Source organism: Homarus americanus, unplaced genomic scaffold, assembly GCF_018991925.1.
Source record: "Homarus americanus isolate GMGI-L3 unplaced genomic scaffold, GMGI_Hamer_2.0 scaffold6317, whole genome shotgun sequence".
Classification (NCBI taxonomy): Eukaryota; Metazoa; Arthropoda; class Malacostraca; order Decapoda; family Nephropidae; genus Homarus; species Homarus americanus.
The window spans coordinates 910,892-931,036 of record NW_024730668.1 but is presented as its reverse complement, the minus strand read 5'-3'; the positions used below and the strand labels follow the sequence as shown (position 1 = coordinate 931,036).

At 44.1% G+C, this 20,145-nt stretch overlaps 1 protein-coding gene across 1 annotated transcript in view; it reads left to right on the top strand.

Annotated features, from left to right (window-relative positions):
- The window catches only part of LOC121867242, a 48,951-nt gene extending 29,032 nt beyond the window's left edge, over nucleotides 1-19,919 (top strand). The window contains exon 4 of the mRNA XM_042367093.1: nucleotides 19,839-19,919. Coding sequence (XP_042223027.1) covers nucleotides 19,839-19,919 — 81 coding nt within the window. The remainder of the gene's footprint in view (nucleotides 1-19,838) is intronic.
- Nucleotides 19,920-20,145: the final 226 nt, after the last annotated feature.

Sequence of the window (20,145 nt, the reverse complement as noted above, 5' to 3'; positions counted from 1 at the left end):
TGGGATAGTTAGTTCATGAAAGTACACGCTGGAGGTAGGTGTGTGTTTGTGTGTTTGCTTGCGTGTGTTTGTTTTGTTTTTATTATGAAGGAAAGTGTTTTGTGTATTAAGAAAGTTTGTTTTTGTTTTGATATGTGGTTATTTATTGTTGTTGTTATTGTTGTTTTTGTTGTTGTCATTATTATTATTATTTTTTTTTTTTCATTATTATTTTATTCTAGTCATATATCTAGATTAACACGAATAATCCGACTTGTTCATTATATTGTTGAACATATAGTACTGAACATTTTCGCCTCAGATTCTTGTAATGAACACTTATGACTTGATGGGTTCTTGTAATGAACACTGAACATGGGTGTGAACTTTACCTGATTATTTATTATTAAGATAGTGAACATTTCTCTGACCTTCAGGATGAATGAACACTTCTCTCAGATTGCTAAATGAACACACATGTTCTTGAAGATCATGAACATTGCTCACACTAGACGATTGGAAAATATCACGCTCACACTTAAGTTATGAACAGTGAACATTTTAAACTGTTCAAAATTACTACTGTTACCATTTGTTCATTAAGTGTGTATGTTCTCTTATCTAAATGACAGGGGTATTAGGGCGAGGAAAACTTGTTATAGAAATTAGATCACTTGAAGAATAGCCCCCTCCTCCCCCCCCCTAATTTACCTGATGATTAAACGCACCAACGCTACCTGGAGGCGTTAGGTTAGGTTAGGTTTAGTGTTCAATTAGGTTAGAGTTAGGTTAGATTTGGTTAGGTTAGGTTAGAGTAGTGTTGGGTTAGGTTAAATTATAGGCGAGTTAAGTAATGTTAGGTTAGGTTAGATTAGAATTACGTGAGGTTAGAGTTAGGTTTAGGTTAGATTGGGATTAGGTTAGTTTGGTTAGATTAAGAATAAATTAGGTTGGGTTAGCGTTAGGGCGATAATTCTTAAGGTGAAATAAGCTTGGTTGTCTAATCTTTAGGTAATACTGGAAAGTTTCGTGTTTAAGTCATTTAGCAGTTTAATTATAATAGAAAAATACTAAAACAACATCTAAACACCTACAGGAAGAGAGTAATTAGGGTTCAGAAGCAGGTACACTTAATTCAAGGGTCATTAACACAAGTAATGACCCACATATCTTTCGCGTTTTGAATCTGAACATAAAATTATCATTAATTATCTTCGTGTACAATCTAATTATCACATGAATGACTCAATTATCTTATCTGATTATTTTGAATTTGAATACGAAGGAAATATTAATTGCATCAAAGAATTATATAATTTTTATTTATTTTTTTAAATATTTTAATACGATCTCAACAGTGTCTTAAAAAGTTGAGTTACGAAAGTTATTTAAAATTTAGGTTGAGAGGAAAATAATAATAATAATATTAATAATAGCCAAATAATTAACAATAGCAAAAACAATAACAATAACGACATAGCATCACAACATCATTAATTATAGTAAACATCAGCCTAGTGATGTTGAGGTGATGTTAAATATATTGAGGTGACGTTAAGGATGTAAAGACTATGTTGACGTGATGATGAGGAAATGACAGAACAATGTTAACTTAATGTTGACATGATATTGAAGTGATGTTTAAAGAAGTGAGAACAATATTGACGTGATGTTGAAAGAAATGAAAGAACAATGTGAACTTAATGTTGAAAGAAATGATTAAACAATGTTGACGTGATTTACCCACCAAGATCCGGTTTACGTTGTCAAGAAGTGCACCGGATTACTCTATTATTACCTTGGTCAAACTAGTATTATAACCCTGAATTATACCATCAATTATACGATAAATTACACTAAGATGTGGTCATGGGAGCCGACTTGTAGCGTAACTTGGTATAATTTTGTGGTCGGCTTCCTCCTGTTAGTAACTCTCGTGCTTTTGGGTTGATTGCTTGCTCGGTTTGCTTGCTTGCTTGGTTTGGTTGTTTGGTTGGTTGGCTTGTTTGCTTAGTTGGTTGGTTGCTTGATTGGTTGGTTAGTAGGTTGATTGGTTACTTGCTTGTTTGCTTGATCAGTTGGCTCGTTGCTTGCTTGGTTAGTATAGGTTGATTGATTGGTTGATTGGTTGTTTGCTTGGTCAGTTGGTTAGTAAATTGCTTGCTTGGTTAATTTCTTGTTTGTTTGGTTAGTAGATTGTTTGCTTGGTTAGTTGATTGTTTACTTGGTTAGTTGATTGTTTACTTGGTTAGTTGATTGTTTACTTGGTTAGTATATTGTTTGTTTGGTTAGTTGATTGTTTCCATGGTTATTTTATTCTTTGCTTGATTACTTGATTGTTTAATTGGTTAGTTGATTGTTTACTTGGTTAGTTGTTTCTTGGTTAGTTGATTGATTGCTTGATTACTTGCTTGTTTACTTGCTTGCTTATTTACTCTGACTCTAGCTTCCGGAGATTACAAGACACGCTCGAGCTACCAGCCCTTCCCCTCCCCTCCCCTCCATCTCTTGAAGTCAATGCCAGCCCTCCCCCTTCCCCCCTCCCCTTCCCCCCTCCCCCTTCCCCCCCCTCCCCCTTGAAGTCAATGCCCTAGCGAGTCTCATTAGTCTTCTCCTCAGGTAAAGAGGACAGGTAAAATCATGTCAGGATTATCACACAAATTAAAAAAAAATAATTATAATAAAAAATAAAATCTTACTGTCTGTTTTAGTCTGTCAGAATGCATCTAACTGACAGACAGACCGATAGAAAAGAGAGACAGACTGACAGATGAAAAGACTAACAGACAGACAGGTTTAAAAACAAAAAGGCATAAAAAAGAGAGAGAGAGACTGACATAAAAAAGACAGACAGACAGACAGACAGAGAGACAGATAAAATGATAGACAGACAGACAGACAATATATGCTTGGGGGGGTGATGGATTAGTGTGAAAATATTCGATAATTCTTCCTGATGAGAGACAGATGTTTGTTGTTGTTGTTTGTGGGGATGGTTGTGAGCCTTGGGGGTGTCTGTGTGTGTGTGTGTGTGTTGTGATCTTGTGTCTACTGCCTCCTGGTACCAAGTTTATGACTGTGTTTGTTTATTAATGGTGATGGTGGAGGGAGAGGGAGGAGGAGTGTATGGTATAGTAGTGGCTAATACCTCTCCACTTTACACTCCACTCACTCACTCACCCACTACCCACATACATCCATCCATCCCCTTATCCACACACCCACCAACTTAATCACACATTCACTAATCCACACACCCATTTATACACGCACCCGCCAGCACCCACTTCACCCACCCTACCCACTCTTATGGTGCGTGTGTGTGTGTGTAGAGGAGCCAACCAGCTAACCCCACACTGATTCCCGGCATCACTCTACCCCCCTCATTATGCACTTGTTATAACGACCTCATTTGCATACGTATCACGCTGCATTGAAAATTATTTGCATGTCGAATTGCTGGGCCGCGACCACAAGGGAACGGCGACGACGAGGAAGGAGGTGGCTGTTGTCGTGAGTGTGGGAAGCTTGAGTTCTTTATTGATAATTTAACTCTTGTTTGTGCTGTTGAAGGAGAATTTAACTTACATTTACATAAACTGTTTAGTGTCTATTCTGAGCCACTTATTAGATTTATTTCTTCCGTTTAATTGTTATAATCTGAGGAATATATTATGTTGTCTGGGATTTTTATTTACCTGTGTTATTTTTTTGTGATTTTTTTCGTTGTATTGTTGAAGTTAAAAAAAAAAGTTATTCACATAAAAGTATAGTTCTTACTTTATTTTTCTCTGGGAAGTTCGATTATTATTATTGTTATTATTATCATTATTGTTATTATTATTATTATGATTGTTATTATGATTATCATTATCATTATTATTATTATTATTATGATTGTTATTATCATTATCGTTATTATTATTATTATTATTATTATTATTATTATTATTATTATTATTATTATTATCATTGTCATTATGATTATAATCTTCTCAGTCACGACATAAAGTTACCAGCAACAGTAAACCCGAGACAAGCGGGCCACTGTCTTAACACCTCACGCCCCTCATGACCAGCACCAAGGAAGAATAACATTGTCCTTTGAGAAGCTGTGCGTGTAGAACACATCGAGGATCACTGTCCGGGGAGGTCATTATATTTTTCCTTTAGTTTTGTCCTTTGTCAGAAAAATATTTTGGGGAGAAAAACAAAAGAGACTTGAGATTACAGTAAGGCATCCGTAGCGACCGTGGCAAACCGGGGGGGTAGCCAGACTGGCGACCTCTGGGTGTCAATCACGCCCTCGTCTCCGTCATTTGGCGCCAAAACACAGATGTTCTGATGTGGTCCTTAAGTCCTCTGTGATTATAGGGCAGACGGTCACGTTCTTGAATGACTGTGGCGGAAACAGTTGTGCGTAACCGTAGAAAAGACAATGCCATGTGAACAGTGCCAGAATGACCTTTAAGGCACTAGGTAATTACATGTGGTCATAGAGGCGACCTTGCTGGCCTGGTACATGCCAAAGTGGTCCTTATGCCATCATAAAGTGGTGTGAGGCCGTAGGGTCGAGAGAGCCAGCTTGGAGAGTGCCAGAGTGGCCCTTAAGGCGGAGGGCCAGGCGGGCAATCCTTCATGTGTCGGGTATTGGATCTGTTTCCTGTTGTGTTAACGGCCGAGGGTTCCCTAATGAAGGAATCATGCCCCGCGTGCCCCTACCCTACCCTGCTCCTCCCCTCTCCCGTCACCTCTCCCTTCCTCACTTCCTCCATCCTTTCCTCTGTCTCTACCTCCCTTCCCTCATTCCTCCCTCCCTCGGTCCCCCCCCCCCCTTTCTTCACTCTCCGGGGTTAAACTAAATTCTTGGAGTTATGGTTTGATTTCCAGAAGATGGAGTTTACAAGTTTATCCTCCCGCCATCTGGCCTCCTCCCCCAGCTGGCCTCCTCCCCCAGCTGGCCTTCCCCCATCTGGCCTCCTCTCCAGCTGGCTTTCTTCCCATCTGGCCTCCTTCTGGGCCAAGTTGGCTTCCTCCTTCAGCTGACCTTCCCCTCTGGTCTTTTCCTCCCCTATCTGGCCTCCCCTATCTGGCTTCCCCCATCTGCCCCCCTATCTGGCCTCAACTATCTGGCTTCCCCATCTGGACTCTTTTAGAAAATATAACCTAGATTTTATATCATATTAAGCATAGTTTTTAAATATTATAAGTATGTGTTATACGAGTATTTACATATATTTTATATTATTTTTAAATAGAAAAAAAAGCTGAATATCGCGTTAGATGACTTTCAATTGTTGCGACACCAGATGTACTATATACAATCAATCAAACAATCAGCCAATCAACCATGTCTTCTAGCAGTTGCGGATGATAGATAGATAGATAGATAGATAGATAGATATATAGATAGATAGATATTCATAAAAATCGCCATAGATAGATAAAAACTTGTTGAGAAAATTCGTCATACTTCACATTGGTTCAACATGAATATAGGTATACATACAAGACAGGCACGCACACATACTGTACATACATACACACACACACACACACGAAAATTTGAGGTATTTGGTGATGTCCCTCTGCTGATGACTGCCAGCTGGTGAGTCAGTGAACGGCTCTCAGTCTCAGGTGATGACAGTCAGGCGGTGAGGGGAAACAGAGGGAGGAGGCAGGGGGCGTGACAGGTTATGACCACTACCACCACACATCACGTCTACCACCACACATCACGTCTACCACCACACATCACGTCCACCACCACACATCACGTCTACCACCACACATCACGTCCACCACCACACATCACGTTTACCACCACACATCACCTCTACCACCACACATCACGTCTACCACCACACATCACGTCCACCACCACACATCACGTTTACCACCACATCACGTCTACCACCACATCACCTCTACCACCACACATCACGTTTACCACCACATCACGTCTACCACACACATCACCTCTACCACCACACATCACGTTTACCACCACACATCACGTCTACCACCACACATCACGTCTACCACCACACATCACGTCCACCACCACACATCAGGTCCACCACCACACATCACCTTTACCACCACACATCACGTCTACCACCACACATCACGTCTACCACCACACATCACGTCTACCACCACACATCACGTCTACCACCACACATCACGTCTACCACCACACACGTGAACACTTACCCGTTTTAAGAGATGTTTCGCCGTCCTGGTCTCTGAGTTTCTAAAGATCGTACGATATTTTTTTTCTTTAATTGGTGATTTGAGAACATTTCTAACTAGTTCATTTAAGGTAATTTATAAAGTGGATTCTTAAATATTCTTTAAGTTAATTTTTTTGCTGTGGCAGACTGACGGAAACAGTAAATATACAGACAGACAGACAGACAGATAGACATACAGACAGACAGACATCAGGGACACAGCTCCACCAACCTACTGCCCGGGAGCCATAAAATACTACCGTGTTTACGTAGGAGTCGACCACCAGCCCCCACAGTCCCCCTCAATACATCTCTCACACCCCTCCCTCCCCCACCCCCCTACACACAATAGGGCACACCAGCCACGTCTCTGTGTTTATATTGTTTTATTGTTATTGACTAACTGACTGACTGACTGACTGACTGACTGACTGACCGAATGGATGATTTAATTACTGTTTCCTGTATATATACTTTTTGCCTACGTGGGTAAATATTTACTTGTTTAAGTTTATGAGTGTGTGTGTAAATTTGTGTATTTGTGTGTCTTTGTATTTTTGTGTATTTTTGTGTATTTTTGTATTTTGTATATGTATTTTTGTGTGTGTGTGCTTTATGTGCGTATATTTATGTGCATATGTTTTTTTTCTTTCCTTTTATGTATGTGAAGCACTGAAGGTTCCCGAGGACACTGGACAGAGCCTGGGACACGGGGTTCCTCACTCCCTGACACACTTACACACTTCTGAAAATATTTATCTAGTGTAGAGAAGAGCCGAGTGTTGATGACAGGGGAGGCGGGGATAGTGTGGAGAGACTTGGCCAGCGAGACGGGGTGTGTTGGTGGGGAGAGGGGTGTGTTGGTGGGGAGATGGGTGTGTTGGTGGGGAGATGGGTGTGTTGGTGGGGAGAGGGGTGTGTTGGTGGGGAGAGGGGTGTGTTGGTGGGGAGATGGGTGTGTTTGGTGGGGAGATGTGCGTGTTGGTGGATGGGTAAATTTAGGATAAACTCTCAAGATGTTTCTAAGGATTCCTGATTCAATTAACTATATAGCAGGTAAGGAAAGGTGAACTCTCTGGAGGTGTCACAATAATATTCAAGTGTATGTTGTAAAGGTCTAACACAATATTTACTTGTCTCACTAACTTGCCAGATGTTCTTCTATCCTCGCTAAATCTGTTTACAAATACATCACAGTGTCTGGTCCTGTCCTTATGCTGACCTCTTGACACATAATATGTCCTACTTACTGATGCTCTACAACTACTAGGTTCTGTGTGTTCGTTTCTCAGATCTCTTAATATCTATATTACAAATCTTTTATCCACTCGAACTACATATTAAGGTTTCCTAATTCCAACATGAGACGGAATCCACACAAGTTCAATACGATGGAGTTTCTCCCTGCCAACTATCACGTTTCTTTTGACACATACCACTTCGACAGTCACAGAATATCACACCACGTCCTCCTTCTTTACGGCACAGTAGCCAGGTAACCGGGTAGATTCTCATTAGTTATTTTGATTGTGTTGGCTCAGTTGTTCATTGTTTGTATGGTTGACACTATCTCCTCTATATATCACACATACTGATCGCTATTTGACTACACAGAGCCATCAGTAACATAACCATCCTGCTAAGTTGTTATCAGGGGTCTTGTATGTTGATATCCAGTTGTTGATGTATTTAAAGGTGATATCTAATGAGTTAAAGGATGATAACATTAAGAAGATATCCAAAGAAGGAATAGACAACACTGAGTTTCCAAAGACATGTAAACAAAGGAATGATGGAAAGGCCGTGTTCCTGTTTTCATCACCGGCGTAGAGACTGGTCCTTGTGCCTGTGACCTGAGTGCCAGAAGAGGTCACAAGAGGTCACCGAAGCAGGTCATGGGTCACGAGGGGAGCCAGACTGTGTCAACAAACAACATCATAGCTTGGTAATCGTCGTCTGTCACATAGTTCACTTTCACCGTCTCTTGTTTTCTATATTCCTTTTCTTTGGCGTCTTTGCGTTTTCTATGTTTTCTCCAGCGAACCTTTTCCCATTTTATAGTTTACTCCTTCTCTTTATTATCTGTTTTCTGTTCACTCCTCAATATTATCTCTTTTTTTTCTTTTTTCTTTTTTCTTATGAAGTTTCTGGTTCCTCCTCAGAGTCGTGTCATCCTCTTGACCAACACCCGGACGTCATAGTTCATCTTCGCTCTATTCCTACTAGAACCCCAGTCTGATTAGGCCCCATTCCTACTAGGCCCTAGTCTTACTGGGCGTCATTCCTAATAGGCCCTAATCTTGTTGGGCCCCATTCCTACTAGGCCCTAATCTTACTGGGCCCCAGTCATACTAGAACCCCTGTCTTACAAGGCCTCTGACTTAATTGACCACCAGACTTGTGCCCAGTTTGACCAGTCACCTAAACAGGAAAATGGAGGAGGATCGTACATGACGTCATATTCGCTCTCCATTCCAGACCCTTCTACGTCTTAATGGCCACATACCTTGATCCACCTAAGGTTGTGGTGGGTCACGTCCCTAGCTAGGAATGACCCGAGTTTGAACACTGGCCACCCAAGATGTCAGAGGAAGTGAGTTGGGAGTCGACGCCACTTCCACTCTCTGTTATGTGATTTATATCTAAACATCTTCCTTGTGAGTGGATTCGTTTCGTTATATCAGTTTTAAAACATAAACGACTCTTGTACAGCATCACAATCCTCTGCCTCGTAATGTTTTTGTTTTTTTCACGTGTTTTTGTGTAAATATTATGTAAGGTGTTCATATCCATTTGTTGGTTTTATGTCGTGGTGGGCTGCCGGTCTGTTCGTGGCTGTTGTTATTAGCCCGTGTTGAGTGACCGGGTGGAAGTGTTGGCTCGCGTGACACAAACCATTCGAGGGATCTGTGGAAAATATTTTATATCCTTTGATCTATTCGGAGTGATTGGTGGAAATAATAACTGTGGTGGGGGAGTGACGGGGTGATGTGGCCTCTAGGTGGTGGTGTCTTAGAGGTGAGGGTCGTGTGGCAGTTCGCTTCCCTCAGACCCGAGTGTGTTTGGGTTTGTAATCTCAGGGGGAAGAGAGGCAAGAGTGTCAGATGCATAGGTTCCCTTCCTCTTTCTTTCAGTTATTTTGACCTCTCTGTCCAGTCACCACAAGGTTGAGATTCCCGTAATGTGGTGTTTTCTCTCTTGCTCTCTTCGTTGGTGTGGATCATCGACTCGGTATACGATTCTCGCCATTATTTCCCCAGCGTCTTAAGACTCAGTGTCCTTTGCGATGACCACCGGCGATTGAGTTGTTTGGTTAGCGCTGGTCTTCTTTCAGGGAATTCCCGCATGTAATCTTATCTTTCCAAAGAGTTAGAGCAACTTCCGGGGACGAGCGGCAGGACTCGGTGGAGAAGAGTCGTCCTTGTGGCGCTGGGCAGGAGGGCCGAGAGTCCAGTGGCGGCGTTAATTTGTTTATTATCCTTTGATGTCCGGGAGTTTTATTTCAGGCGAAGTAAAGTTATTGGTGATGGCAAATACGCTTTGGGGCTTGGGGGTAAGGTTGGGGAGGGTGGCGTGGGAGGGCAGAGGGAATATTGGGGTTAGGTGTAGGTGCAGGGGGGGGCATTGGGGGCTCATGGAAGGGAGGGGTACAGGGGGTGGGTGCATGAGGGGCGGGCTGTAAGGTCACATCGAGTATGAGAAGGAACACTTATTAGGTAATGACCACGACAGTAACACAGAAATGACAGTAAAACGTTCCCTTGTGGGTAAGACAAAAAACAGTCAGGTATGGGAAAAAAAAGGTGATAAAACTGTGTGTGTGTGTGTGTGGAGGTACGTGGGAACAGTCATGTGTGTGTGTGTGTGTGTGTGTGTGTGTATGAAGGAACAATCATGTGTGTGTGTGCGTGTGTGGGTTACATAGAAACAATCATATATGTGATACGTGGAAACAGTCATAAATGTGTACAGAGAAACAGTCATGAATGTGTACATAGAAACAGTCATGAATGCACACGTAGAAACAGTCATGAGCGTGTACGTAAAAACAGACATATGTGCGTGTGTGGGTTACATAGAAGGAGTCATGTGTTAAGATCAAAAGACGAGAGAGAAAAAGACGGAAGGAGAAGAATAATGGCAGAATGTTGGCGGGGAAAAGAGTAATCATAGTGATGGATGGTGGGCGGGCGGAGGATGTGAACGAGACGCCACCGCTCAGCTCAGACCAGAGGTAAACAAGATCACAGGTGGTACCCTCATCCACCCCCATCACACAGTCACCCACCCATCCTGCCTGCCACCCACCTCGTTACACACCTCGTTACCCACCCCGTCACCCACCTCGTTATTCACCTCGTCACCCACCTCGTCACCCACCTCGTCACCCATCCTACCGCACAGTCCTCCATCCAACCTGCCACCCACCTTGCCACCCACGAAGCCACCCGCCTCGTTACCCATCCCGTCACCCACCTCGTTACCCACCTCGTCACCCACCCCATCACATAGTCCTCCATCCAACCTGCCACCCATCCTGCCACCCACCCTGCCACCCACCCTGCCACCCACCCAGCTACCCACCCTGTCACCCAGCCCAACGATAACTGCGGATATATGAGAAAAGGAGAATAGTAGCAAAGAATTTAATAATTGGAAAAAGGAATAATGAGTGAAGGAAAGTAGAGACAACAGCAAGAGAGAGGCAGCGGTAGCAGGAGAGGCAGCTGCAGAAGGAGGAGAGAGGCAGTGGTAGCAGGAGAGGCAGCTGCAGAAGGAGGAGAGAGGCAGTGGTAGCAGGAGAGGCAGCTGCAGAAGGAGGAGAGAGCAGCTGCAGAAGGAGGAGAGAGGCAGCGGTAGCAGGAGAGGAGGAGAGGCAGCGGTAGCAGGAGAGGCAGCTGCAGAAGGAGGAGAGAGGCAGCGGTAGCAGGAGAGGCAGCTGCAGAAGGAGGAGAGAGGCAGCGGTAGCAGGAGAGGCAGCTGCAGAAGGAGGAGAGAGGCAGCGGTAGCAGGAGAGGCAGCTGCAGAAGGAGGAGAGAGGCAGCGGTAGCAGGAGAGGCAGCTGCAGAAGGAGGAGAGAGGCAGCGGTAGCAGGAGAGGCAGCTGCAGAAGGAGGAGAGAGGCAGCAGCAGTAGCAGGAGAGAGGCAGCAGCAGCAGCAGCAGCAGCAGCAGCAGCAGCAGCCAGTAACGTGATCACGAGGCCTCCAGCTGGCCGCTTTCCCGCCATCACTCTTATCTGTTGCCTCCTCCTCCTCCTCCTCCTCCTTGCTGCTGACCCTCCCCACCACCCCTTTCCTTACACATCCCTTTATCCTCATTCAACTCTAAACTCTTTATTCTTCATTTTTCTCTCTTCTCTACTTCATGTTCCTCTTCTTTCAACTCCTCTTTACCCTCTCTTTATCACTTTGTCTCTTCTCTTCCCTTCTCCTTTCTCGCTTCTTCCTATCTCTGATTTAAGATTTTCACCTGTGTAAAGACTAAGTGAAATGTAAAAATCATAATGTGTGTGTGTGTGTGTGTGTGTGTGTGTGTGTACCAATATCTAAAAAAAAACCCGCACCATCAACCACTATATAAATCACCATCAACCACTATATGAATCACCATCAACCACTATATAAATCACCACCAACCACTATATGAATCACCATTAACCACTATATAAATCACCATCAACCATTATATGAATCACCATCAACCACTATATGAATCACCATCAACCACTATATGAATCACCATCAACCACTATATAAATCACCATCAACCACTATATAAATCACCACCAACCACTATATGAATCACCATCAACCACTATATAAATCACCATCAACGCACACACACACACACACAGTCATCACTCACCTACATATACATAAATATGTGGATGGTACTTATAACATACATATTATACACAGCCATATATCAAAACATATTCATAAAAACGTAGAAAATGTGTATTATATTGTATTCTCAAACACAGGGTACAAACAATCGCTGAATCCCTATAAGTCGATTGTTTTGATCGTAATTATCAGGTTGAAGTAATTATGTTATAACAAGTATTCATTTCTTTGTTGTAGTGTGTTTGCGTTTTCGTTGTAAAAGGGAATTATTTCTTCGTTATAGACTGTGTGTGTCTCTCTTCTCTTCTTCGCTATAGACTGTAACTTCTTCGTTAAAAAGTACCTCTATATCGCTGCTATAGCCTATACTTGTTTCTTGTTCGCTATTGAACGTACCTACTTGTTCATCCGTAGGTTCGTTCTGGCACAAATTGAAAACGAATTTAAGGACATTTGGTTGGGTGTTTGCTCTCTGGGTCGGCACATTAGAGGCAGGAGTTGGCCCATCGTGGTCGCCGCCGCCCTCAAGTTTGGGGATTCTGGCGGCCATCACATTGATTTTCCTATTGATGCTGCGCCGGTGTAGCCGAGTGTGGCCCCATGCTGCTGTAATTATGGCTCTGTTGTGTCCTTACTGCTGCTGCTGTGATGCTGTGGCCCCATGCTGCTGTAATTATGACTGCTGTGTTCTTACTGCTGCTGCTGTGATGCTGTGGCCCCATTCTGCCGTAATTATGGCTCTGCTGTGTCCTTACTGCTGCTGCTGTGATGCTGTGTTAAAAGCAACATCGGTAGAGAAGAGGGAAGACAGCGCCACGTCACCACGACTGAGAGAGACAGGTGTTGCGGAACACATCTGTTAAACCTGCATAGAAACACATTACCTCAGCCTCTCAGACCGGGACGACGTGAGGGTCCAGATGGTTCCCCCTTAACACCGAGTAAGTTGTTGTAACGTAGATGATACTTCAAGATACTTAGTTAAAGGTCTTGAGATTAATGTATTTATCAGGTAACTTTCATGATACCTGTAGTTGTGAAGCGTGTCAGTCATGTTGGTAAGACTGAATCTGGAAATTATGACTAAATAAATTGTTTAGATTTCAGTTTCAATTATTTGATGACATGAAGGATGCAATAATTCCTTCTGGATTCTTGGAAACTGATGTACTATTTGGGGAGGAGACTTGGATAAATGAGTCCTTGGGGGTACTTAGTTATCCTTAGGGCAATACGAGACTTCAGGGACCGTGACGGGAATGATCCAGTGGTGGTGTGGATCGAGAGGAGAGGATCGAATAAAGTGTTGGGTCCCTTTAACATGTGTTTATATGTAGAAGGCTCCTGGTACACACACCAGACAAGAACTGGTAGAAGTCTCAGCCATACAGGCAGACTCTGAGGTCACTAGCTGGTAGTTTGGTCTGGATAGTGTGAACTCGGCGTCACCCACAGCAGGAGAAACCGTGAGATAGTTTGTGGATTCTGGGGGCATCTGGCAAGCGGGTGGTAGTGTGGAAGCTGGTTGGATGGTATGGATTATTGACTCTTGAGGGCGTCTAGAAGCATGTTAGTGTTGGTAGTGTGGATGTCGAGAGAACCTAACACCCTCTTAAAGGCGGAAGATGCTAGTAGTGTGGATCATGTGTAGTCTGGAGGCCCTTGGGAGGCTGAGAGGTGGGGGTGGGAGAGGAGGAGGGGGGTAGACCCTGCGTGTGATCGGGAGATAGCATGTCCCCACGTCATCAGTGTCTCTCCCTCAGACTCTCTACTGTCTCTTACTGTCCACTGGTGCTCCCCCTCGCCCTCTTAATGACGCATCTGTCCTGTGGGATCCCCTCCTCCTCATCCTCTTCCTCCTCCTTCTTCTCCTCCTCCTCCTTTTTCTTCTCCTCCTCCTCCTTTTTCTTCTCCTCCTCCTACTCTTCCTCCTCCTCCTCCTCCTTCTCCTCCTCCTCCTGCTGCTGCTGGAGGAGGAAGTTCATCAGGTGTACTCACAGGTAAAGTAATTAACAGGTACTTACAATATCATCAAGTATGTTCCCCTTACAGAAACGAAAGAATTTACCTATAAACATCAACACAAACCCATACGATACTTTGTTGTTTATTAAATGTCATAAGATAAATGAACAGTATTTCTCAGGTACCCTCAAGAGCGCTGAAGGGTGAAAGAGACTCAGCCACTGCACTATTGCTGTTGTTATTCATTATGTATGTGTGTTAGTCTGGCTAAATAAAGCGCAGGTAGAGTAATCCCCGTGTGGTTACAGCGTCTTATACATAATACCATTTTTTTTTCCTCTATTTTGTATATTTTCCAATTTTTTTTGTATATTTTCCTCTTTTTTTGTATATTTTCCCCTTTCTTATATTTTTCTCTATTTTGTATATTTTCCTCATTTTTGGGGGGGTATATTTTCCTCTTTTTTTTCCCCCTCCATGATTGGTGTGTGTGTGTGTTGTGTGGTGATGGGCAGATGGCATGGGCTCCCTCCGTCCCTGTTCTTAATGACGCTGCTGCCCAACTTTACACAACGATTTAAAAAAGTCATTCCTGGGTCGAGTAGGAAATCAGAGGCGGAATAAATAACTTAACGATAGGGTCCGTGGGGAAATAATTCAGATTTAATTTTTCGTTGGATATTTTTTGGGGGGATGCGTTTAACTTTTGTGTATGTTGTTGTTTGTAGTTGTTGTTACTTGAGTGGGGTCTTGGTGGTGGTTGTGGTAGAGGGGGAGGGGGGAGGTTGTTTTTGTGGTGATAGTGGTGGTGGTCGTGAAAATGGTGGGTGGAGGTGGTGGTCGTGAAGGTGGTGGGGTGGAGGTGGTGATGGTAGTGGTGGTCGTGAAGGGGGTGGTAGTGGTAGTGGTGGTGGTCGTTGTTTTTTTTAAGTGAGGGGTGTAAGCGGTTGTCGTGCCTTCAACCAGAAATTGTCAAAGATCCATATTTTATAAGCTATATTTTTTTTTTTAGTTTCGGTCCTTGAGTAAAACATTGTCAGAAATGTACGTTTTTTGGGATGTATTTTTTTTTCTCGTGTTTCAATGTCGTTCGTTTAGAGAGAGATTGCCAAAGGTAAATTAATTAATGCGGTTTTTCATCAGAGTTTAGTAGAATATTAATTTGTTTGATACGAGTCTTGAGTCTTCTACCTCCAGGTGCCTGCAGGAGGAAGAGTTCATGTGTTAGAGGAACACATCTTGATACAACGAAATCAGGTCTCTGTAACACCACCGCCGCGCCGCCACCACTAGTACTACCACTACCACCGTTGTCACCACCACCACATATCAAACGCTACCACAGACCACCACACACCACCGCCACACCACCACCACCACACATCACCACCGCTGCCACCACCATTACCACCACCACATATCAAATACTACCACACACCACCACACACCACCGCCACACACCACACATCACACACCACCACCACCACCACACACCCACCATCACTGTGGAGGAGTTTGATAGCGCGTGATATAGTGGCGAGAAGTTCATTTGTCGGCGTCCCGCTGTTCCTTAACGAGGGTAGAGGAGCCGCTGAACCCCCCGCTGTGCCTGAGCTGCCCCACACACCCGATGTTGCTGGTGCTGTACCTGAGCTGCCCCTCATACACACACAGCTACAGTTAGCGGTGTTGTGCCTCCCCCCGCCCTCCTCCCCCGCTGTGCTTAGGTGGAGGTGGCAAAGCAGCACGGATTGGGACAGTAGTTGGGACGCCATGGGAGAGGATCGACGTCCGTGGGAGACTCAATCCAGCGTGAGAGAGATTCATCGGACGGTCTAATGAGGTGATGGTGTGTGGTGGTGTGGTGGACGTGTACTCCTTAACAGGGATAACGAGTACAGGTCTGGGTATATATGGTACGGTGGGAGTGTAAACAGGGAGATATGCAGGAAGCGAGGATAAGGGAGACGGGAATAGTGTGATGGAATGTAGGATAAGCGAGGAGGAGGAGGAGGAGTGAACGGAAGGGTCAAGCAGGGTGTCTCGACTTGAGAGAGAGAGAGATTGAAGAAAAGAAAAAGTTCTTGTTGGATTATAAAGAACATACGAACAAGAAAATATAATTGATTTTTGTAGGAAAGAAAATAGAATAATAATATTAATATAATAGTAACAATGATAATGATAATAATAACAACAACAGTAATAATAATAATAACAATAACAATAATAATAATTCTAATAATAATAATAATAATAATAATAATAATAATAATAATAATAATAATAATAATAATAATAACAATAATAATAATTCTAATAATAATAAAATAATAATAATAATAATAATAATAATAATAACAATAAAAATAATAATAACAATAACATACAATAACAACACCCAGGCAGAGGTTCCCCAGGGTGCTCTCCTACACCCGTCATTGGTTACCCCTCCTGTTTACAATGACCAGAAACCCTACGGAGACACGACACTTTATTTCACTTCCCACACACCAGATGTAGATAGATGACCTCCATAATCTTGACCCTTGACCTCCTTGACCTCAGGATACATAAATAACAGGTCTAGAGGGGTAGGGGGGATGGAGGTACTGTATGTCAAGGTCAAACCCCCGTACTCAGGTTAGAAATTGCTGGCATTATCTATCGTTGAGTTATGTTTGCTGTCACACGGACGGACGTACATACAGACACAGGACAGACCGACTCGATGAAGCACCCTGTGTACATTATGAGGAAGGAGGGCTTGGTGGGGGTAGAGGGAGGAGGGAAGGGTCTCTTGGAGGGGGGTGGAGGGAGGAGGGAAAGGGGTTGGTGGGAGTGGAGGGAGGAGGGAAGGGTATTGGAAGGAGGAAAGAAGGGTCATGGAGGGGGGTGGAGGGAGGAGGGAAGGGGGAGTCAGAAGGGTGATAATTAAGTGATGTAAGATAATGACAGGGATTGTTATCATCTCACGGTTACACGGTGGTGGTAGTGGTGGTGGTGGTAGTGGTGGTGGTGGTAGTGGTGGTGGTAGCAATAGTTAAAATTATTATTATTAATTATTATTATTATTTTTATTATTATTATTATTATTATTATTATTATTATTATCAATGGTAGTAGTAGTAGTAGAAGTACCAGTAGTAGTAGCAACAGCATAACGGTAGTAGTAGTAGTAGTAGTAGTAGTAATCTGATAGTAATAGTAGTAGTGTCAACAAAAATAGTAGCTTCACCCTATGCAGGAAGCTGACGGAGACTGTGTATCAGGGAGGGGGAGGGGGGTGGAGGGTCAGGGGGGAGAAGGAGGGAAGAAGGAGTATATGGGGGTCTGAGGGAGAGAAGGAAGGAGGAGGGGGGGAGAAGGGGGGTAGGGCTGAGGAGGGACAGAGGAAAGAGGAAGCTGGGTATGAAGGTTTGTGGCAGGGAGGGTATGGAGATGAGGAGGAGAGAAGGAGGGATGTGGGTTGAAGGAGGAGGGAGAGAAGAAAAGGGAAATGAGGTGGAGGGGTCAGAAGGAGGAGGAGGGAAGGAAGGAAGAGGAGTCAGAGGAAGGGAAGATGGAGGGAAAGAAGGAGGGAAGAGAGTGGCTCAGAGGTATGAAGGAGGAAGGCTGGGACTTTCAGAAAGCGGGAAGGAGGGAGGGTAAGGAGGTCAGGAGGGAGAGAAGGAAGGGACGAAGGAGGAGGAGGAGGTCAGAAGGAGAGATAAGGAGGAGGGGGGTCAGAAGTAGAGAGAAGGAGGAGAAGGACAGAAGGAGTAGGAGGGACAGTGAAGGAGGAGAAGGAAGGAGGGAGGGGTATGGAGGTCAGGAGGGAGAGAAGGAAGGGCGAAGGAGGAGGAGAGGGTCAGAAGGAAGAGAAAGAGGGACAGAAGGAGGGAGGGAGGGTGAACGAGTTTTATGATGGACGAGAGTTTTGGTTAACGAGCAGCGGGGTGCGTGTTGACGGTCTCTTCATTATGGCGCGCGGCTCCACCATCATCTCCGATAATTTATGGCTAATTAAGGCTGGGCCCTCATGTCTGCCGGTGACGTCATAATCTGATACTCTGTGTTGGTGGTGGTGGTGGTGGTGGTGGTAGTGTGTGGTGGTGGTGGTCAGCGGTGGCCCCGAGATGCGTATTGATCTGTTGTCTCTCTCTCTTTCACTCTCTCTCCTTTCACTCTCACTCTTCTCTCCTGTCGTTCTCTCTCTCTCTGTGTACCCTTTCTCTCTCACACTTCTTGTCTCTACCTTTTCTCATATGTCTCTTTCTCTACTTTTTCTCTCTCTCTCTCTCTCTTCCCCTTTTCTCCCCTTTCTCTTTCTTTTTTTCTCTCATGTATTTACCTATATCTATCTATTTATTATTTACCACTACCTACCTGTGTGTCTCAGGTGTTGTAGGGAATCCCCCCTCCCTTGTATTTACCTTGAGTGAGTTTCAGTAATAATTCTCTCCTGTACCTTAGCGAGGGGAATGAGTGTGGTTTTGTATTTTGCTGAACCTCAAGAAGTCTTAATGGAAAGAGTCTCTGTATTTATTTTGTACCCTAAGGTAATGGAATGATAGTTTATTTCTGTAATTTTGCTGTACCCGAGGAAGACTAGATAAGAATTTCAGTCAATATGTTATGTATTTTTTTGTAAAGTTGATTGAAAGAATGTCTGTAAGTGTCTTTTATTACAGAACGTCGAGTCAGAACACTTCAGGAATTCTTGTATATTTCAATAAGTTCTATGAGCGCCTGCACCTCACCACCCATCCTGCCAACACAACTTGTGGCCTACCTGGCAGAGTGGCGCTGGTGGTGGTGAGTAATTAGTGCTTCAGTGTTGGTGGTGGCGCTGGTGGTGGTGGTGCACTGGTGGTGATTGATGCTGGTGTATTGGTGGCAGGGTGCTGGTGGTTGTGGTGGTGGTGAATTGTGGTGGTGAATTCGTTGACGGTGGTGGTGGTTTTGCCTTGCTGGGGGTGATGTATGTGTGTGTGTGGGGGGGGGGTGTCTGGGTCCAATGATTATATATTACTCTACGTAAATAGAATATAAATAATTTTTAATTTAACGTATTATTGGCGGATGGAAGTTAGTGGCGTTATCCCTGATGAGTTTGTACAGGAGGAAACAGAAGTAGCCATAGAGCACCTGTTTAATTGGGTATGGTCATGTTATACTACACCTGTCTCACATCAGACCCTTAATCGAACTTGGGACACATAGGTGGGAGGCAAACGTGCTACCGCTGCGCCACTGATGTACGTAAATATTGATAATTGAGTTGCAGGTTAATGAGTTTAGGTACACAGCGTGATGACTGGTTGGACCATCACCTTCACCTTGTTTAGATAACTGTGTGTGTGTGTGTGTGTGTGTGTGTGGTATTTTAGGAAGTTCTTCAGCCACGCGTGTCACAGTAAGACCCTCGCGTATACTCTGGGTGCTAGGTGGAGTGCTGGGTGCTAGGTGGAGTGCTGGGTGCTAGGTGGTTGACTCATTAGTCGTTTCCTCGTCTTGGATGGCCACTTAATCGTACATTTTCTTTTATCTCTGTTAATTACATTTAATACTGACCCTCTTGACTGACTGGCTGACTGACTGACTCTCTTGCCTGACTAACAGACTGACAGTAAAAGTATCTTCCTCATCCCTGACCCACTCCGTCATTTTGTGTTAACCCCTGCAGTCTTTCCTTCTCTCTCACCTGTGTGTTGACATGTAAGGTGTCTCTTTCTTCCTCAGTGTTCGTGTCCTTGTGTATGTGTTGTTGTGTACGTGTCCTTGTGTACGTGTCACGGACGTACTAACCCGTGTCTCTCTCTCCCTCAGGTACGAGAACCAGCCAAGCACTCGTCCTTTGAAGAAGACAAACGAAAGGTAGGAGAGGATGAGAGGTTTATTTCATGGTAGTGTTCCTTACTGACCCGCACGCCTGCCCACGCCCGCCTGCACGCCTGCAACGTCCAAATGCACGAAAGCTACGCTCTCATGACAGTCAGGTTCACCTGATACCTGTACCTGCATGACAGCCATACCCTCATGACATCAGGCTCACATGATAGTCGTACCTGCATGACAGTCACGCCCTCATGACAGCCGGGTTCTCATGATATCAGGCTCACATGATAGTCGTACC